The sequence below is a fragment of the Canis lupus genome, chromosome 3, assembly GCF_003254725.2.
Source record: "Canis lupus dingo isolate Sandy chromosome 3, ASM325472v2, whole genome shotgun sequence".
In the NCBI taxonomy this organism is placed as follows: Eukaryota; Metazoa; Chordata; class Mammalia; order Carnivora; family Canidae; genus Canis; species Canis lupus.
The window spans coordinates 14,805,547-14,825,422 of record NC_064245.1 but is presented as its reverse complement, the minus strand read 5'-3'; the positions used below and the strand labels follow the sequence as shown (position 1 = coordinate 14,825,422).

The 19,876-nt window shown below is 33.8% G+C and overlaps 1 protein-coding gene across 4 annotated transcripts in view; it reads right to left on the bottom strand.

The window, feature by feature from the left end:
* Positions 1-19,876, bottom strand: part of KIAA0825 (KIAA0825 ortholog) — a 388,625-nt gene that overhangs the window by 317,448 nt on the left and 51,301 nt on the right. For 3 of the 4 annotated variants that reach the window (XM_025437175.3, XM_035714787.2, XM_025437176.3), the window contains exons 4-5: positions 10,521-10,683; positions 6,841-7,510 (exon numbers count right to left, since the gene is read on the bottom strand). In XM_025437175.3, the coding sequence (XP_025292960.3) occupies positions 6,841-7,510; positions 10,521-10,683 (833 nt within the window). Of the gene's footprint in view, positions 1-6,840; positions 7,511-10,520; positions 10,684-19,051; positions 19,123-19,876 lie in introns of all 4 variants that reach the window. The other variant, XM_049108230.1, reaches the window with a different exon arrangement.

Sequence of the window (19,876 nt, the reverse complement as noted above, 5' to 3'; positions counted from 1 at the left end):
AAAATATGTACCTTTATAAGTCTCCGTTTTCTCACATTTACAATATGAATAATAAGGGTTGTTCAAAGATTAAATGAATTCACGTATGTAAAACCTTATACATAATAAAAAGTTGTAATTATTTTTGATACTCAAGTAATGTTATCTCTCTATATTTTTCTATATTACAAATATTGATATAAATATACACAGGTTTATTTATAGATTTAAAAAAATCCTCAATCTACCTAGAAAAATCAAAGGCAATTAAGGATTCAATAGGTCCAAACTGTCTTAGTTTATCAAGATGGGACATCAGTTGATTAATTAGTTTATTAAAAACTAAAGAGGAGGAGTACTCCCAAGCACAACTAACAAAGCTAGGCATTACACAGATAGGAAAGCCAGGTAAGGACACTACATAAAAATAAAAGTACAGGCCAGTATTCCTGGTAAATATAAATGCAAAAATTCTAAACAAAATATTAGCAAACCGAATTTAACACCACATTAAAAGGATCATACAGAACGATCAAGTGGGATTTATCTGTAGGATGCAAGGGTGGTTTAACATATGCAATCAATGTGATACACCATGTTAATAAAAGATTAAAATCATATGATCATCTTTATAGAAAAAGAATTTGGCAAAATATGACATCTTTTCATGATAAAAACTCTCAGTGAATTTGGTATAGAGGGGCCATGGTTCAACATAGAAAAGATCCTATGTGACAAGCCCACAGCTCTCATCATACTTAAAGGTAAAAGGTTGAAAGATTTTCTTCTAAGATCAGCAATAAGGCAAGGATGCCCATTCTCACCACTCTTATCAATATAATACTAGAAGTCCTAGTCAGGACAATCAGGCAAAGGAAAAGAAATAAAAGGCATTCAAATCAGGAAAAAAAAAGAGAGAGAATGAAATTGTCTTTGAAGATGATACAATCTTATACAGAAAATTATAAAGACTCCACCAAAAATTGTTAGACTTAATCAATGAACTCAGTAGCTTCAGTATATAAAATCAACATATAGAAAGCACCTACATTTCTATACACTAACAATGAAATATAGGAAGGGGCACCTGGTGGCTCAGTGGTTAAGTGTCTGCCTTCGGCTCAGGTCGTGATCCTGGGTCCAGGGCTCGAGTCCCATACTGGGGTCCCCACAGGGAATCTGCTTCTCCCTCTGCCTATGTTTGCCTCTCTCTCTCTCTCTCTTTCTCTGTCTCTCATGAATAAATAAAATTTAAAAAATATATATATAGGAAAAAAGAAAGAAAAACCCATTCATAGCAGCACCAAAAACAATAAACTATTGAGCAATATATAAACCAAGAGAGTTAAAGATCTGTATACTGAAAACTATAAGACTTTGAAGAAAGAAATTGAAGAAGATATAAATAAATGGAAAAATACTGGATGTTCATGGATTGAAAGAATTAAAACTTAAAAATCCAAACTACCCAAAGCCATCTGTAGATTCAATGTAATCTCTGAGAATTTCAATGCAGGGGTATCTAGCTGCTCAACCAATGGAATGTGCAAACCTTGATCTTGGGGTTATGAGTTTCAGCCCCATAATGGGTGTAGATATTACTTAAAAAAATAAATTTCAATGTGATTATTCATAGAAATAGAAAAATCCTAAAATTTGTATGGAACTACAAAAACTTCAAATAGCCAAAGCAATGCTGAGAAAGAACAACAAAGCTGGACATATACTTCCTGATTTCAAGCTATACTGTGAGCCTATAAATCAAAACAGTGTGGTACTGGCACAAAAACAGACATTAGACCAAAGAACAGAATACAGAACTCAGAAATAAACCCTCATGTATATGGTCAACTACTATTTGATAAGGGAACCAAAAATACTCAATGGGGAAAAGATTAAACAAATGCTGCTGGGTAAACTAGATAGTCACATGCAGGAGAATGAAACTGGACCTATCTTACTACACTCATAAAAATTAACTCAGTGTGGATTAAAGACTTAAATTTAAGCTCTGAAACTGTAAACTTTCTCCTAGAAGAAAGCATTGACATTGGTCTTGGCAATGATTTTCTGGATGTGATAACAGAAGCACAAGCAACTAAAGCAAAAATTACATGGGACTACACTCAACTATAAAGCTTCTCCAGAGCACAAGAAATAATCAACAAAATGAAAGGCAATCTACAGCAGAGAGAAAATATTTGCAAACCATGTATCTAATAGTGAATTAGTATCCAAAATATATAAAGAACTCATACAACTCACTAACAACAACAAAATCTAAAAATGGCCAGCATGGGGCAAGTAGGTGGCATAATTGGTTAGGCATCGGACTCTTGATTTTGGCTCAGGTTGTGATCTCAGGCTTGTGGAATTGAGCCCAAGCTCAGGCCAGAGTCCACTTGTGATTCTCACTCCCTCTGTCCCCCTGTCTCTCTTCCCACCCATGCATGCATGCTCTCCAATAAAAAAAATTTTTTTTTAAATGTCTAGCAGACTTAAATAGCCATTTTTCCAAAGAAGATATACAAATGGCCAATACCTAATTGAAAAGATGGCAAACATTGCTAATCAACAGAAAATTCAGATCAAAAGTGCAATGAGATACCACCTACCAACTAAGGTCCTGGTTATCATAAAAAAAAAAAAAAAAAAAAAAAAGACATAACAATTATTGATGAGAAAAGGAAGAAAAGGGGACCCGTGAGCACTGCTGATAGGAATGTAAATTGGTACCACCAAAGTGAAAAATAGTATGGAGGTTCTTAAAAAGCAATATAAAAATATAACTACCATCAGCAATCTCACTTCTGGGTATATATCCAAAGGAAATGAAAACAGGATATTGAATAGATATCTATGCTCCCATGTTTTTTTTTTTTTAATTTTTATTTATTTATGATAGTCACTCAGAGAGAGAGAGAGAGAGGCAGAGACATAGGCAGAGGGATCCCTGGGTGGCGCAGCGGTTTGGCGCCTGCCTTTGGCCCAGGGCGCGATCCTGGAGACCCGGGATCGAATCCCACGTCGGGCTCCCGGTGCATGGAGCCTGCTTCTCCCTCTGCCTGTGTCTCTGCCTCTCTCTCTCTCTCTCTCTCTCTGTGACTATCATAAATAAATAAAAATTAAAAAAAAAAAAAAAAAAAAAAAAGAGACATAGGCAGAGGGAGAAGCAGGCTCCATGCACCGGGAGCCTGACGTGGGATTCGATCCCGGGTCTCCAGGATCACGCCCTGGGCCAAAGGCAGGCGCTAAACCGCTGCACCACCCAGGGAACCCGTGCCACCCAGGGATCCCTATGCTCCCATGTTTACTGCATAATCACAATAATCAAGATATGGAAACAACCCAAGGTGTCCATCTATGGATAATAGATAAAGAGGATGTGATGGAATATTATTCAGCCACAAGAAAGAAGGAGATCCTGCAATTTGCAACAACATGGATGGACCTTGAAGGCATAATGCTAAGTGAAATAAGTCAGAGAGAGAAAAGACAAATACTATACAATGACACTTACGTGAGAAATCTAAAAAAAGAAAAAAGAAAAATTCAAAGAAACAAAATATTATGGTAGTTACCAGGGACAGGGAAAGGGGGAAATGAAAAGATATTGATCAAATGGTACTAATTTCTAGTTAAATTAATCATTTCTAAGGCTCCAGTGTACGGTATTGTGAATATACTTAACAATAATGTATTTTACACTTGAAAGTTGTTAAGAGTAAATCTTAAATGTTCATCATAGGAAAGTAATGATAATTATGTGACATGATGAAGATATTAGCTAATGCTGTGGTGGTAATTTTATAAAAATATATGTATATCCAATCAACACGTTGTATATTTTATTTATTTTTCTATTTATTTTTAAAGATTTTATTTATTTCCTCATGAGAGACACAGAGAGAGAGGCAGAGACATAGGCAGAGGGAGAAGCAGACTTCATGCAGGGAGGCCAACATGGGACTCGATCCCGGGACTCCAGTATCAGGCCCTGGGCTGAAGGCAGGCGCTAAACCGCTGAGCCACCCAGGGATCCCCCATGTTGTATTTTAAATTTACATTGTTATATGTCAGTTATAGCTCAATAAAACTGGAAGAAAAAAGACTAGTACACATACACTGCCAAAGATACATCAGCAGATTACAAAACAAGAATTATAAGCAGAACTCTCAAGTTGGTGTTATATAGTCATCAGATGGGAAGAGGGTGGGGTAGTTTTGAAAAAAAGTAAAACAATGGGGGTGCTTGAATGGCTAAGTCGGTTATGGTTACGTGGCTGCCTTGGCTTAGGTCATGATCTCAGGGTCTTGGGATTAGGCCCCACGTTGAGCTCCCTGACAGCAGGGAATCTATTTCCTCTCTCTTCCTCTGCCCCTCCTCCTGCTTGTGCTCTTTCTCTCTCAAATAAATAATAAAACCTTAAAAAAAGAAAAGTAAAACAATGACTACACTAGAGTTAATAATATAGAGGATTCAGAGCAGTGTTTTTAATAGAATGAGCTATTTATATCCTATTCCGTTAGGCAGTAGAGCACAGCGATAGAGTAGAGGATCTGCAGTTAGACAAAATTAAGTTTGAATCCTGGCTTCACTCCGTAACCTTGACCAAATTACTATCTCTGTGCCTTAGTTTCCTCACTGTATAATAGAGATAACATATAATGGCACCTACCTTGTTGGATGGTTAGAAGGATTAAGTGAGATAATGCACATTAACATTTAGTGTAATAAATGTGAGCTATTGTTACCTAATGAAAATCTTTTCTATAGTTTCAGGCAAAATATTGAAAACTTGGTGAGCATTAAAAAAATACACACACACACACACACACACACAACCCATTCAAGTCAATGTAGATTTTATTCTAATAGGAATATAAATTAAAACTGTATTAATACTATTTTATTATTTCACTAATCTCAAATTCCATTTCCTTAATAAATAAAATTTGGTCACTTAGTCAAATATTAGTGGAAAATACAGTTGGTCCATTAAAAGTTAGTTTAGCAGTTCTTAAAAACATTAGCAGCAGCTACTCATTTAGTTTTCTTTCCCTTACTGTGTCTAGCTTTGAACCTTCAATGCAGTAGCTGTTACATGCCTTGCCTATGGTAGGTGCTCAATGGAGCCAAAGTGAATTGATTTTCTGGTAGCTCACCTGAAAGTGCTGTTTGAAATTTCTTTTGCAAGTGACAAAAGGTCCAAAAGCATGATGGTTAAATTCATTGGTCTTGGAGACATAAAGACCTATGTATGAATCCTGACTCTGTACAACACGACCCAGGGCAAGTTAATGTTTCTAAGCTTCTTTCTTTGTTTATGAAATTAGGGCAATAAGGAAAAGAATGTATATGGCACAGTGCCTGGCATATGGAAAGCATTCATTTAACAAGTGATTCATACCAACGTTTAGATAAATGAGCTTGAGAAAGATCAGTGCACCTAGACTTGTAGAAAATGTTTCAAATCCTCGTGTTAAAGCCTACACACATAGTTTTCTCTCACGAATGAGAAAACACCTCAATATCAGCCCTAAAGACTCCATAGCAACTTACACATATTTTCAACCATATGGATCTTTTCTTCTGTTATAAACTATATTTAGCATATATAAAACTTTCATGTTGAAATACTTTACAAGTAAGCAGGAATTCTTTTAGAGAATATAAAATTTTTTAGAAAATAAGTACACTCACAAAATTCATTTAAAAGTTATGTAACAATTAAAATGAAAATCCATTTGCTTTGAGTAAAACTGTAATGTTTCTAAATTATCTACCATTACTTAAACTTGGCTGATGCATGTCTGTTCTGTCATGTGATACAGCTTCCAGAGGAAAACAAAAAATATAAGAGAAAATATTATACTATTTGAAAATTCATATATCACAGTATTTTGGTATTCTGGCATTTTATTAAGGAAGGTATATAAAACTATGGTGAGCTATGGAAGTGTTTATAAAGTGATCATAAATTCAAAGACAGGAGTTCACCAAATGACAACTTTCACACTTAAAAAATATAGTTTATGTGTCTATTTAGAAATATACCTCACAGTTTTTACATAAAAGCATGACTAATAATTTTCAAAAATAATATTTTTTATCTTGATTTTTTTCTCCACGAGTAGGAAATTAAAATGGTGACAGGGAAAAGTTTATTATATCACAATAGTTTCTTTCTTTTCTCCTTTATCTTTTAAATAAAATTAGGAATTTTCAAATCACCTTTTCTTTGTGTATATTCTTACAGAAATAATACTAGAGGAAAAGTTCCTCTAAAATCAGCTATAGTTAAAATGTTATGCCTCTGTGACCAATTTTAATACAGAATTTTCTAGTTACCATTTCATAATAGCTCTTTATTAGAACTGGCTGACTAAAAGAATACAATTCTCAACCTCCAATTTTAGTTCATGAAAATTTCAACACATTTTTAACAATTCTTTTCTAATGTTTCAGCTTTGGAAGTTACAACTAATTAAAAATTATATTTTTCTGTTACGTATATGTTAATATTGTGTGTATGTATATTTTATATATGTATTTATATATACACACAATTTCATTCAGTAATTTATGCAATCAAAAAACCAAAACTCTTATTGGCAACGTTTTTGGCTTACATTTTTCAATATCTTTAATAATTCAAATAACAGGAAAAAAGGCACTTCTATTACTGTACTTACAGAAAAAGAAATGCGTAAGAGAAATGTGCACTACAAAATTTCATAATGTTTATTTTCTGATTTAGTTTCAAATTTGCAATTAAGTTTAACCAAATAAAAAAAGTTAGAGAATTAAAGATATCAAAAGGCTCATATTAAACCAAATGAATTTAAAAACTCACTAACCCAAAGCATGCACTGCTCCTCTATGCCTGCTGGAGCTCTTGCTTGTTTTAATCACACGGACAGCACTTTCTTGGAACTGCAGCTCACAAAAATTTTCAAGAAATTTTGCCGTTTCTTCTGTAACAGTATCCAGGTAAGTTTCTTTAATGAATTTCACTGTTGAGGATGGAGCTAAAATTTCACGTAGTGTGTTAAAATCCTCTTTTATCATTGAGTATAACTTATGCATTGTACTTTGGTATCCATGAACCATTATGTCTAAATTTGATTCTCTGCTGTAAGAAGGAAAACAGTTCTGCAGAAGTTTAGCCAACAGTTTTTTCTGTATGCTTTGGTATTTGACTATAACTTCTGATTCTGGATAAAGAAACAAGAGTTGTTGTATGCACTGATTTTTCAACCAAATCTTGTGCTGTGAATTGCTTATTTCATTATGGCTTTGTAATTTGCTCACTAAGAAGCGTCGAAGATGCAGTCTTATATTATCCCATATGGACTTTACATCCATAGAAGAATAATCTTCAACCGAATGAAGAGAAGTCCTAGAGAGGAAATGGAAAGATGCTCCACTTAGCATTGATGGGAACGAACTGCTGCTGTGGCTGGAGAGGTCCCAAAGTAAATCCAGTATCATTTCTTCTTGATTTAGTTCATTCTTCAACAAATCTTGCTAATAAAAGTAAATTATAACATTAGAAATGAGAGTCACTATAAGAGTAATAGGAAAACTGACTTCTACAGTCATACTTGTACAGTCATACAACTTCAAAATAATTCATTTCAATTTAGAATCAATACTCCAATGCTCTTCAAGTTTTGTTTTAGTTTGTTTTTTATTTGCATTTGGAATGTAATCGATTCAGATATTTTAGAAGGTTAGCTTTATGATCTGTTAAATTTTGTAAACCCAGGTGATGATCTATATTTTCAGTTAGCTTTCCAAACATAATACAGTTTTCAGGCCTCATTGTTATCCATCTCCAATATAACCTGAGCTGCAGCTTAAAAATTTCTAAATAAAAACATGTACCAAACATCGATTGAAATGTATTCCTCAGACAAAATAAATTCAAGATCATGCCCTTAAGTAATTCCTGGCAGAAAATTTTCATGCCTGAATGAGTACATCTATTCTTATAAAATCCCAAATAAACATACAAAATAGAGACCTTTAAATATAGTATGTGCCTGGAGGTTACTAATAGCTGCCATCCTGAGAACTAAAATTTAATACATTAAAAGAGTTGAACTTTCATTTAAGTTCCTTTTTGAGAGTCATGTTAAGAAAGATTTTACTTTGGAAATTAATCTGAGAATATTTCAGCTCTCTCCAAAAAGATCACTAACTCAATATGGGAAAAAAATACTCTAAGAATCATTCCCCAAAAGATGATATAAAATTATTCCTTTATTCTTTCCGTGCTGACATAAAACAATGGTAGGTATAATTACGAATAGTAAAGGGACAGAAAGTTACTTTCTTTTTGGAGTTTGTATTACATGCACACATTCTCCTTATATGCTGACTTTTCCTAATTATCTCTTTCAGCTAATACTGAAATTAGTTCATATTCTCTGAGTAGCAACAAGCTGATTGTAAGAAAACTGGAAGCAAAATTCAAGTGGCATAAAATCATGATGGCTTTGAAATTTCTTATTGACAAAGATAGCAGAGGTATTATCTGTGTTTCAGAATTATGAACTAGGCAAATTTCAGAAATTTACTCTAAAGCAATTCTAAGCATTGTTGTGTCCAATTTAATGTTCTATCTATAATGAATATCCAATATCTCTATAGTATTTTATTATATAAAAAGCACTTTCCTATCAAGTCTCTGGCTTATTCATAATAAAAACTCTGTGACATAGATATTTAAAAACCCAATTTACAGATAAGGACACTAACGTGCAACACGTTTAAGTTACCTTCCAAATGTCACGTACAATAAAGCACAAAACAGAATGAATCCCTGGCTTCATTCTTCTCATCTATGTTCTTTCTACTAGACTCCAGAGAGCCGCAGAGTGCACTGATCTTTCTGAAGTTTCTCTTTCCCTCTCTCATCCCACTTTACCCTCTATTTAGCTCTGTTGATACTTCTAGAAAAGAAATGTCCTTGGATAGAGTTCAGAACAAGAGCATTATGGTAAATTCTAAGAAACAACCAAGTCATATTAGTGTCTCTATCTTAGGTTTCTTTTAATCAGTCTAAAACTATAAATATTTGATCAAGCAACATTTAGAGAATAATAGTTTATGAGAGGTTTAAGACACATGTTTCGTATGACTACTTAAATTTAAGAATAATTTTGGTGTAACTGCAATAATGAGGACCTCTGTTTCTTATTTAAGTACTTAGATAATTAATAAATAAAAATTTTTCTATTAAAAAAAGAGCTATAAAAAATGGCTGTCAAGATTGACACTTTTAGCATGTAAAAACTTGATAATAAGGTTGTTTTAATCTGAATCTGTTTTAATAATGTGGTTCTTTCCTCAAAATAACACGATCAATTATGTAAGAAAACCTAGGCCTGGAACAACCCTATCAGTCTAATGAATTTGAGCAAAACTAAAACGGCCTTTGCCCTGCAGTGAATAGAGAATGACTTATGTGTGACAGATTAAAAGATAATTAAAAGCCTTTGCTTTTAATTAAGTGAGAAAGCATTATTACATCAATATTAATGAAATTCAATACACATGGCTCTTAATATAAATTAAAGGAATAACTATATCCATATTTATTCTTCAGGGCTGCACCTTCAAGAGATAATGGGTGAGAGGATTTTCTTAAAAGAATAAGGCTTCAGGGCGCACAGTCTTCCTTTCTCTTCCTTTTATTACTCTGCAAACATTAAAGAGACATCTGCAATAATAACGATAGCCAAGAACTTTCCATCTGATTCTGTCATCCTCAGCCATCTACAACCTCAAGATATTTTCCACATCTGCCTTAGTCAATGTTTGATGTTTAGACAAAAATAGTGCCTTTTTCCCCCCTAAATTAAATTAAAACCATAGCTACAGACCTACTGCTTTCTAACAATTGTGCCATTTTTCTGGGAAACTGTTGTTGCAAGCTAGCTACCCCTAGTACCTGCAGGTGTAATAAAGGAAGTGTTTTCACTGAAGGCTACAAACACATTCCTCACATAGAGGGTGGGCAGTATCAAAGAATGACCCATGTAATAATTTTCCATCAATTAAGAGTAGTCTTGTAGAAATTACTGCCTTGATTGAAAGAAAACGGGGTATGCCTGCAGGGAATGATAGACAAGGATACTTAAAAGATACAATCAATGGTGATCTTATTATGCCTAACAATAAGCGCAGAGAAAAAGAGTAGTTGTGAGGGACAGAAAATATAATAAATATGAACTTTTCTGGTAGACAGTGTGTGTGGTACACACCAATCAACACATTCTGGAATTATAAATTTTAATCTCCATTTCTATAAAGCTACATTTTATTGATACAACTCATTGTAAAAGGTAAAAACAATAGCTTACTGGATTCCACTGGGGATATAGAAACAAAGCAAAAGAACAACACCTAGATATGGCAGGTTAACATGCTCACTAAAATATATATTTACATATAGAAACTGAATGAACTGTATTCCTGTTCACCATGCCACTTCAGTATAAAACAAAAAATTATTATTATTTTTTTTTACCAGTGTTTTGAGGAATTTTATCAAATCTCCATGGGGAATGGATGGTGACTTGGTTGGATTATAATTATCTAGCAGTTCAAAACAGTCAGTTGTTGTTCTCAGCTGCACATCTGGACACTGTTTGTTAACTTCAGACTGTATTTCTTTAATGCAATGTTCTATACTAAAAAAAGAAAAGAAAGAATTATTTTGGTAGGAAATAGGTAATGGTTCCATCTCATAATATTACATGCCCTGAAAGTTTATATGTGCTAGGTGCACACAATTTACAATATTATAAAACATTCTTATGATATGAAAACAGTAACAGACTACATACTTTCATTCATAATTGAAAATGGAATGCTCAGATTTCCCAGCAGTTTCCTTTCAAATACAAAGGAGAAAATATAAGATATCTAGCTACTCTGAGATCATTTTGTATTAAAACAAAAATCGAGCATGGATACAACAAAATAACGGTCTTTTTTATAGGCAGTAGAAGGCAGATAAAAAATACTCTTAAAAAAATACTCTTGATGACTGATGATCATAAACACAGCCTACTAATAGGTAAATGGCTATATAAATTATGGAAAACTTCAATCAGTGAAGCATAAAATGTCACAGTTACAAAAACATCGTAATTTCAAAAACTGTAAAAGATAGATGCTGTATACACACTGTTATTATAGCCAAGTATCTTTTCTTGCTATAGAACTCCACTTTAAAAAACAAAAACAAAAACATACTAAACACTGCATAAAAAAAAAAAAAAAAGACTGCAAAGAAAGAAGCAAAAGGTTAATAGAAATAATCTTTGGGTAAGTAAATGAAATATGATGTTTCAAATTTTACTTTTCTATAACTTTCCAGGTTTTTAGAGGGCATATAATAATCATTTACCAAAAAACAAACAAATAAATAAATAAATAAACAGGAAAAAACTGCCCAATTGAATCTTCTGATACATATTTGTTTCAAAAATTATACCCAAAGTATCCTTAGTTCTGATAATAAATGGATATGGTGTTATTTTTATTTTCATATAAAACTCTGGGGATTCATGATTGTAAATCTTTGTGGGATAAACTAGTGACCTTAAGCAACCTGTCATCTGTGGAGCCACATGGATATGACATATTACTACCACCTGATGGCAGCATATCTAAACTGCAAGAAAGCTTATAAACAGGAAAATTCTTTTGAAGCTGAATGCCTTCACCCAAAATTGACAGCTATGTATTTGTCCCTTAATAGTATTAAGAAAGATCTGTTGCTAAAAAGGTTACTACTGTTTTTGAAAATATTAATGCTATTAATATTAGATTCCATATGACAGAATTATTTAAGCTTTGGAAACCAAGCTCTGATTATTAAAACTGATGTCAAATGAATGAATGATTCTTCAAAATTCATCAGGTGTAAGTTGCCTATAAAACATACACTGCAAACTTTAAGGAAAGCTTGTCAGGAGACTTCTGAGCATGAGTGAATTTAAACTGAATTACCTTGAAACAAATACATTCTGAGAATCAAAGGGTCTTTTCATGAAAACAAAGAACTTATTAGAAAAATAATACCTCCTTAGGCCACAGGCCACGCAATTTCCTGATGAGACAGTCTTATTCAGGAATACCAGTTCTAAGTCTGACTTGAGGTCGGCATATATATTTTTTTAACTTATGTGAGTACATCTATGGACTGAGAAACACGATAGCTGAAGCATACACCTAGACTCTAGGGACCTCTTATCAAAAGTTTTTATTACAGCATCCTCATGTGGCTCATTCAATGAAACCTAATAAATTACAGCAATGTGAATTGGAAAGGCTCAGTGCTGAATCTACCTAAATCTGTTTCAATCAGGACTCAGCTTTTAGGCTAATCTCTAACATCTGAATCTGGGTGGAGGCCAATAACTACAACTTATAAATACGGTAAAGCCTTCAGAAGGCTAGATATTTTTAGTAATTTGTCCAAACACTGATAAAGAGACTGAGCAGTTGCATTTCAGACGACCTCCCTCATTGACACAAACAAGTTGAGCTGGCTTTTAAAATCACTGATTTTTGTCAAAAAATTTTAAACGTCAGAACTCCTGATTTTGCTTTTAGTTGGCTAAATATCTTATCATTCTGCCATTCCACACTGTCTATACATCTTGTTTTAAAAGATCAATATTTTGAAGTTTAAAGATTTATTGCCCTATTACTATACAAAGGTAGTATTTTCAAAATTTAAGATGAAAGTCAGTTTGCTATGTAATCTGACAATTTATCTTTCTTAATTGAGGTCAAAATTAGTTTTCAACTTCCAAAAGGTAACATTATTTTCATGGATGTGTAGTGGTAATATTGCTGATGGGCAATAGTAATCTTGGGTGGAAGAAGGTCTATGTAACTTTAGATGTAGATGTTACAAGATCCTAGGGTAGGTTTTCTGAAATAACATGGTACTTGTCCTTATTCTGGTTTAAGTGTCTTCTGATTAACTGTAAGATGCTTCAAATTTTCTTTAGCAAGGTCATTCATGGAAAATAATCAAGATAATTCAACAAATAGAAATCCAAGTAATACATTTATTGTTAGATCCCAAACATTAGACCAAAACTGTAAACAGCCTAAAAACAGATGTAGAATCTCTTCCTTCAATAGTCTGAATTCCCTAATCCACACCATTAGTTGGCTTTGCAAAAACTTTTCAAAGCATCTTGCTGGCTTTATCCACTGAATATATCTAACATGTCCATCAACATGAAAATTATTAAATAGTTAATTCATTTAGTGGAACAGAGCCATGAAAATGAAGGAGAAATTGAGTTATCAACATGGAAGAATCTAACAACATGCCTGTTGAGGGGAAAAGGTACAAATGATACACACAGTATGGTGCTATCTCTGTAATAGTTTGAAAATATGCAATACAACAGTACATATTGGGATGCCTGAGTGGCTCAGCTGTTGAGCATCTGCTTTTGGCTCAGGGCGTGATCCTGGAATGCCTGGACAGAATCCCACATCAGGTTCCCTGCATGGAGCCTGCTTCTCCCTCTGCCTATGTCTCTGCCTCTCTCTCTTTCTGTGCCTCTCATGAATAAATACATAAAATCTTAAAAAAAAAAAAAAAGGACAACAGTATATATTTGTTCAGGAGTACAAACATAGGTAATAAAAGTGTAAGGAAATGCACTGGAATGATATCATCAGATCCAGGGTGGAGATGAAAGAGTTGAGATTGGGAATAGGTACATAGTGAGCCTTAGCAGTACTGGTATTCTTTTATTCCTTCAACTGAATGGTGGGTGCATGAATGTTTATCATAATACTCTTTATGCCTTTTCATATGTCTCAACATTTCTTAATAAATTTGAACCCAATGTGCTTAATTATAATGACTCTGAATTATCCAAGTTAATGATGTGTGCAAGTCGATGCATTACTGACAGGCTGTGTGTAAATCAATTTATAAAAACCATTTTTAAAATTCAATATGCAGTATGCTTTTTTAAAGGATATCTGTGGTAATTTTCTCATTCAACATTCACTCCTGGGTACCTCAGTGTAAAAACGACTTATTGAATGAAGACATGTTCGATAAGCATTAACTGAATGCTGAATATGTGGCAGGTACTGTGATATATACTAAGGATCCAAATGTGAAGAAGACATGGTCCTATCCCTAAAGGAATTCTAATGAGAGATAGACTTGTAAATAAACAACTATGTTACATTAAGACTTGGTAAGAGATGTGTACAGTGCTATGGGAGTACATAGGAGGGATCTGCTAAATGTGCCTATGGAAGGTACAGAAAACTTGTAGAATAGATTATAGGCAAGGATATTGATGCTAAGAAAATTAATGGGATCACGTCCTTAGAATTCCCTGACACCTGATCTGTGAGAATTTAGTGATTACCTAATCTTACTGCCACATCACTTTAAAATAGTATTTATTTGGATAATAAAGAATAGTTTATCTTTACAGTCATAAGTATATTTAAGCATGTACGTAGGTGTGTATGTGCATATGCATTATCTTACTTTCAAAAGGACCGAGATGTCCTATAGCTAAACACATTAAATATATTGGCATTAAAGACCAACAGCACAAGAGCCTATTAGAATCAGGCTGGTGTAGCTGAGCATAGAGAGAAGAACTAAGAAAAAAGAGAAGAAAATAAAATCTAAAGACAAGAGAAGACATTAAATCTAAAAACTTGATTGTAAAAAGTAAAGTCCTTCAAGATTTAAAATATACAATCTTTATTATTCAACCGCAAAATAGTTCAAAGGAAAAAAAGTATGTTCACCACGGGAAATCACAAGAACTTTTTGATGTGAAGATTGTAGAAAACACTTATGTATGTTCTCATGAAAAGTCAGAATTTCTATTTTTATTTTTAAAATCAGGATAGAGGTGTCAAGGTAGAGACTATTTTTACAGTATAGGAAATTGAAATATTAAGAAAAAATTTAATTTTCTATTTTTTGATGCTCCTGTTTATACTGTTTACCCACAACATAAATTCAGTGTAAGGAAAAGGCTTTTGCAATCTACTATCACATTTTTTTTTTAAGATTTTATTTATTTATTCATGAGAGACACAGAAAGACAGAGAGAGAGAAAGAGAGAGAGAGAGAGAGGCAGAGACACAGGCAGAGGGAGAAGCAGGCTCCATGCAGAGAGCCCGACGTGGGACTTGATCCCGAGTCTCCAGGATCAGGCCCTGGGCTGAAGGCAGTGCTAAACCATTGAGCCATCAGGGCTGCCCTACTATCACATGTTTAAAAGCACAAAGAAATAGTTGTGAGATATATAGTTTTCCAGTTTTTACCTAAGTCCAGCTTATCCAACCAGATTACTAAAATTCCTTGGAATTAACAGGTAATAAACAGAGATGAGAGGGCTACTGTATAAAAATTAGTGTGTAATTAAAGTATAAGTCAGCCATGAAAGAAAAACTTATTTTCCTGAGACAAACATATTTTTGGATAGTGTTTTTTAAAAGATTGGGAAAAAGATTTATAAAACAAACTACTTTGATGGCTAAAAAGTATAGCAAGAAATTAAACATTTATGCAAAATTGCCTTTTATTTCAAGAGTTTTTTAGTCCTTAAGTATACTTTCAAGGAAAAACGTCCTCAACACCCAAACCTGTTAACACTATCTCTTTAAATCTTTCTATTCCTATTGTGGAAGACTGGGTTCAGGTTCTTCTTATCTTTCATATGAAATATATTAATAGCCCCCCAAGACTCCTATCTATTGTTAATTTACTTTTTGTTCAGTTTTTCTACGAGGATGGTAGTAAGAAAGAAACTTTTGAGTTAGGACCCTCTTATTTGTTGCTTTATATTACCAATCCTCACAACAACAGTTTAGACAGGATCTTGAATGGTCCAGACTGCTTCAAGAAAGTTCAGATCCAGTGTAGAGGGTATGCCAACCTACAAGTCTACAGTGCTTTAGAAAAATTTCAATTGTGAAATACTCCCCCAACTTCCAAGCCAGACAATAGGTTTGACTAAATGTTACAAATTGAGGGTTTTAATAACATCAATGGTCATATTGTGAAGAGGCAGGCCATATAGAATGTCTTCTCATATCCTGCCTACGGGACAGAAGACAGGTTTAGCATTGCTAGAGAACAATTTTGCAACAGCTAAGTGTATAGCTTCTAAGAAAGTATCTCATAGATAAATTCTCATAAGGAAAAAAAAAATTCTCATAAGGAAGGAAAGATACACACATGCCTGTAAGTGTCAAATAATGGCAGGAAGGCTGCAAATAATGTAATAATTGTTGCACCCCAAACAAGTGAAATCTAAAAGATGAGACTTAATTTTAGAGAGATTTTAAAGATATATTAAGTAAAAAAAATCTAATTGCAGCACATCATTTAGTTCTCATTTGTATAAAAAAGGTAATATATTTTTGGGTGCATGCATACATATCCAGAGACTATTTCTGGATAGTTACACAATACTTTATGAACATAGGTTACTTCTGAAAATAAAACTAGAAGGGTCAGAGGAGAACTTGTTCCTCATCTCTGCTCTTCTGTACTGAACTTTTCCTCATATATGCATTTCTCTACTGTCAGAAATTTTCCATTAGTATGCATTACTTTTATAATGTAAAAATACTCAGTGGAAAAGAAATTTGGCATTTAATTACAGCCTTATCTATCACATTCTACTCATCTAACTTCTCACTAGCTAAAGATAAGGCAAACACAACAGAAGCCTGACAACCATGCCTAATGTACATTTATTGACTATCTTCTAACCTACTTTGTGCCAGGACTGTTTAGGCAGTGTTGGACAATTGAAGGCTTTAAAGTAGACATGAAGGAAGTAACAATCCCCACTTTAGAATCCCCTCTACCTGCCCCTCAGCTCCCAAACCATCTCATAGAAAGATATTCTTAGTCATGACATTCTGGTACTAGGACTGTGATTAGCAAAGGTATCAACTATCTGACAGGAAAGATGAGCCAGCCACTGAATGCACATCTCATTGCTATCAGTCAGTTCTCCTTTAGTATCTCCTTCCCTTCTTGCCCTCAGAGTTGGGCCAGGTCTTCACCAAGTATCCTTGGTTTTTTTACCTCAGAAATGAGGGCTTATTTTCCAGGAGCCAAGTAACTATTATCCTCCTTGGGAAACAGTGGCCTAACTATTGTTGTATCAATCTTATTGGGTGTGGAATTCTAGTATACTATTATTTACATTTTTATTATCATAACAAGTTATAAATAAATAAATAAATCCCTTTATTTCCCATGAACAGATAATTATAATAATATTCTTTAAAAATATCCTCAAATAAAAATTTGTTTTTGCCTTACAGATAATTTGAGCAAGAACAGGTGAAGCTAACACATATAAAAATAAAAACTGTACTTTGAAAAAATGTCAGACACTTACAAAGCAAATATTGCTTGAAAGAATCATTTAATATTCATCTAATGGAGATACTGGTCCCACAATTTACACTACTACTCCTCAGGCTCCTAAAGTGGATAGCTAAGGGCAACATTGAGGACACACAACATAGGAACACCACAGACATTCAAACAGTGGAGCTGATAGTGACAGAAAATGGTGACAAGAAAGTGGCTCCATAGGCCACCAGGCTTCTCCCTTACACCTCCATTCCCACCTGCATGCATCTGTGGACTTCAGGTTGAAAGTTTCACTGGGAGGATTGCATAAGTTTAAAAAGTGGAAAATGTAAATGGGGTCAGGCAAAGTTTAGGCTGCTGAGCTATTGCGGCCCAGGAAGCTATCTGCCCTGCCCGGAAGCATTATCAATTCTGAGGAAGACAAAAGGAGTGGGGTATGGGAGGAAATACTCAATACCAGGAGGGTTTGGAGAGGGGAAACTGGAAAGCACCTACTTAAGTCTTAATCTGGGTTCAAGGACAGATGAGGAAACCTTTCAGGTTTCTTTCCAGGTAGCCTTGTCTTATTCAGTAATTTAGGAGAACAAGTAGGAATTTGGTGAGAGGAAATACACAAGCATAAAGAAACACAAAAGTACAAACACTGAAGTTAAAAAAGAAGTTATTAACTTGCATCCTCTTGTTATTACTAAATAAGTGCCAACATATTGCCAGAAATAATAACACTCAGTACAGTCTCTGAAATCACTAATTTTCATTTTATATAATTTGCTATGGCCGTATAATATATTAATGTGAAGGTGTGTGCCCACAGGCAGATTTGTGGTTCTACCATGACAAGTCCTAAATTGATAGCTTATTTGAAGATTTCTTTTGGTTACTTCTTTCAATAGCTTTAGGCCATCATGTGGAATATTCCTCCCCCAAATTTCATATATAAACACACACAAAAAATAAGCATTATGTGAAAAGTAAATGTAATCTATGGAATATCCTCTGTAGATAAGCATGGTTAAATTTATAGAAACCATGTATCCAACGTTCTATGACAATTTAAAATTAATGCCTCCCACCCTTGCGCCCATCTCCTGGATTGAGACACATGTAATCCATGGTAACACTTCTTGTTCTTTCTTTAGGTTAAAAAAAAAAAAAAGTAGTAATCCTGTACCAGTACCAGCAAAACTTAGGTCCTGAGAGACACCCAAAGACTGTCTGTATTTAGAGAACAGAAAGGTAAAATAAACTTTTAATTATACAGTTGTATCATCAACTGAACATTAAGAAAATCATTCTATGTCATATTTTGATCCCAATAAAACTTGTACACCTCAGTATCTAGTTCAACTATTAAGTTCCATTTAGCTCAAAAAATATTTCAATGCCCCATGCAGTTTTCAGTTACTGAACTAAGTTGAGTTTGTGGCTACAACATACACAGTATTCCTCTTTGGCAGGTTATTTACCTTCTGGTTACCAATTCTGGTATGTATTAAAAGTAAATGATTTGCCATCACTGAGTTCCACGGTCAGACCTAAGAGTCACCTAGCTCTGACTTGAATGGAAATGACGACGTAAAAGGGAAAATGGTCTGAGAGAAGGACAGCCTCTCTTGAAGGGCAGGAGAAGGTTCACTGACCTCTGGGCACTCTACTCCATTCTGGTGAATCACTGCTTTGGGGAAGCAAAAGACCCTGTGGCTCATAAAACCTGATGATATTAAGAAGAGGGAAGGCATATACACTTAGAATCCAGGGTCACTGCTAGAAACACAACTTTAAAAATTCAAGGGTAAGGAAAAATACCATATTTAAAAATGAATCAGTAATGTTTTTTCCTTTAAAAAGTATCTGGTAAACCCATATCATACAGATGTTCATTACTTATTCAATGTACACCATTGAGAGATAAATAGAACTGTTAGAATACAAAAATGCCAAGGGTAATTCAGCTACTGCAGTGTAAGTGTGGCATAACTGATTCGTCATGACATACAATTTTCTAAAAGCTATTCTGTTAGAAGGCAATAAATGAGTACATAAATGATTTACATTCTTCTGAACCATGGTTATTATTCAGTATTTTATTCTTAAAAATATATACACCCTCTACTATTATGTTTATTCTCTAGAGTATAATAAAAACATAATTGAATTTGATGAAAAATAGACTTTATTCTAAATGTAGCGTACAGCACATACTGCTACTCCCTTATTTTATCCCTCGTGAAGATCAATGGTCACTTGAGGTGGTTCTGTTCTAGCTTTGTTTTAATATATGGGCAATAAAATATTTTTAATTTAAAAATTATATTCTTATATTCCATGTCATATTTTCTTTTTAATAACATCTGAGTTTTGACCTAAATAACAACTTATGAATGCAAAGTACAATATTTTAATCACTGTTTTACTTCTAAGCATGATTTCTTATTGACCAGGTAGGGTAGGAAATTAACTACAGA